Raw genomic sequence first — 1541 nt, 5'->3', positions numbered from 1 at the left:
AGTTCAAAGACAAAGCCAGTTTAGATGGCTGGTAAGCCACAGCCATCCATCTGTCTTCCGTGCATGAAGACAGACAGAGGTGCTAAGGAAGGGGTGAGGTTGACTGACTTGCTCTGGGATAATCTAGTCTAACACTCAGAGAACCCTCCTACTGGGCTCATCGTTCCTCCTCCCTCCCCCTGCTCCAGATTGCTAAACTGCAATCAGCCATTGCTGAAGCTGAGCAGCGTGGGGAGCTGGCCCTCAAGGATGCTAACGCCAAGCTCCAAGAGCTACAGGCTGCCCTTCAGCAGGCCAAGGATGACCTGGCCCGGCTGCTGCGCGACTACCAGGAGCTGATGAATGTCAAGCTGGCCCTGGATGTGGAGATCGCCACCTACCGCAAGCTACTGGAGGGCGAGGAGTGCAGGTGGGCCTCTTACTGCCATCTCCCTGCTTCTCCTGCCCCAAGTCACATGCTGAGGGCCAGATAAGTGACCAAGGGAATGGGGAGCAGGCCTGTTATAGAGAGAGGCCCCCACATGGCACAGGGCTTATAGGCAACCACTTGCCTTTGCCAGTTCACGCCCTCCATAGATGGCCAAGTGCATAGGTAACCAGTGCGCATAGGGGTTCTGTGTTGGCCCATGAACAGTAGATAGAGTACTGATGTGCCAGGCTGCTGAATTCTGTTCTGGTTGCTGTCACTTTCATTCATGGACATGTTGGAAATTTACTTTGCGACTGAGCTAGCCTTCTCTTGCTTTCTCATACAGGATGTCTGGAGAGTGCCCGAGTGCTGTTAGCATCTGTAAGTAGCCAAAGAAACCGTGACAGTGAGAATTGGTTCTGAAATATCTGTACTAATTCAAGGCGATAGTCCCTAATTTAAACAATATTTCCATGGTGGTTGGACACGTTTTCTGGGGGGCAGAAGGGGCAGCAGATATGCTTTGGTAATGGTTCTGGGCTCAGAGCACTATTAACAGTACTATATGGAGTGTGGGGGGATATCTAATAGGGAGCTTATTAATAGGAGGAGAAATTCTGGATAATCTCCATGGGGGGTTCTTCAAGAGTTGATAGTATGTAGAAGGAACCATTGGAAAATTCAAACTGACTTAACACTGAGGGGGTGAACACCTCACCACATCAGAACGCAAAACAGTAATCTTCAGGTTCAAAGCCGCCTTGATCGCCTCTCAATCACCCTGGGCCCAGGGGATCGTTATGATATAGAGAGGTGGTGGCTGGGAGCTGATCGCTGTCTGTGGTCTCCCCTGCAGCCGTGGTCAGCAGCAGCAGCACCACCTCCGCCTCCGCGGGTGGTTTCGGAGGCGGATACGGCGGTGGCGTCGGCGTGGGAGGAGGCGCCCGTAGCGGCTTCGGCGGCGGCAGCGGCTTCGGCGGCGGTAGCGGAATTAGTGGCAGCAGCGGCTTTGGCGGCGGTAGCGGCAGCGGCTTCGGAGGCGGTAGCGGATTCAGTGGCAGCAGTGGATTCGGCGGCGGCAGCAGCGGATTCGGCTCTGGCTCCGGGGGTCGCTCTGGGGTCAGCGGTGGAG

At 54.8% G+C, this 1541-nt stretch overlaps 1 protein-coding gene across 1 annotated transcript in view; it reads left to right on the top strand.

The window, feature by feature from the left end:
- KRT3 (keratin 3) overlaps window positions 1-1541 on the top strand; it is a 5882-nt gene that overhangs the window by 4163 nt on the left and 178 nt on the right. The window contains exons 8-10 of the mRNA XM_010857888.1: window positions 189-409; window positions 756-790; window positions 1266-1534. Of these exons, the coding sequence (XP_010856190.1) occupies window positions 189-409; window positions 756-790; window positions 1266-1534 (525 nt within the window). The remainder of the gene's footprint in view (window positions 1-188; window positions 410-755; window positions 791-1265; window positions 1535-1541) is intronic.

This window comes from Bison bison, unplaced genomic scaffold (assembly GCF_000754665.1).
Source record: "Bison bison bison isolate TAMUID 2011002044 unplaced genomic scaffold, Bison_UMD1.0 scf7180017864383, whole genome shotgun sequence".
Classification (NCBI taxonomy): Eukaryota; Metazoa; Chordata; class Mammalia; order Artiodactyla; family Bovidae; genus Bison; species Bison bison.
The sequence above is the reverse complement of the archived record's forward strand: the minus strand, read 5'-3'. Positions and strand labels throughout refer to the sequence as shown.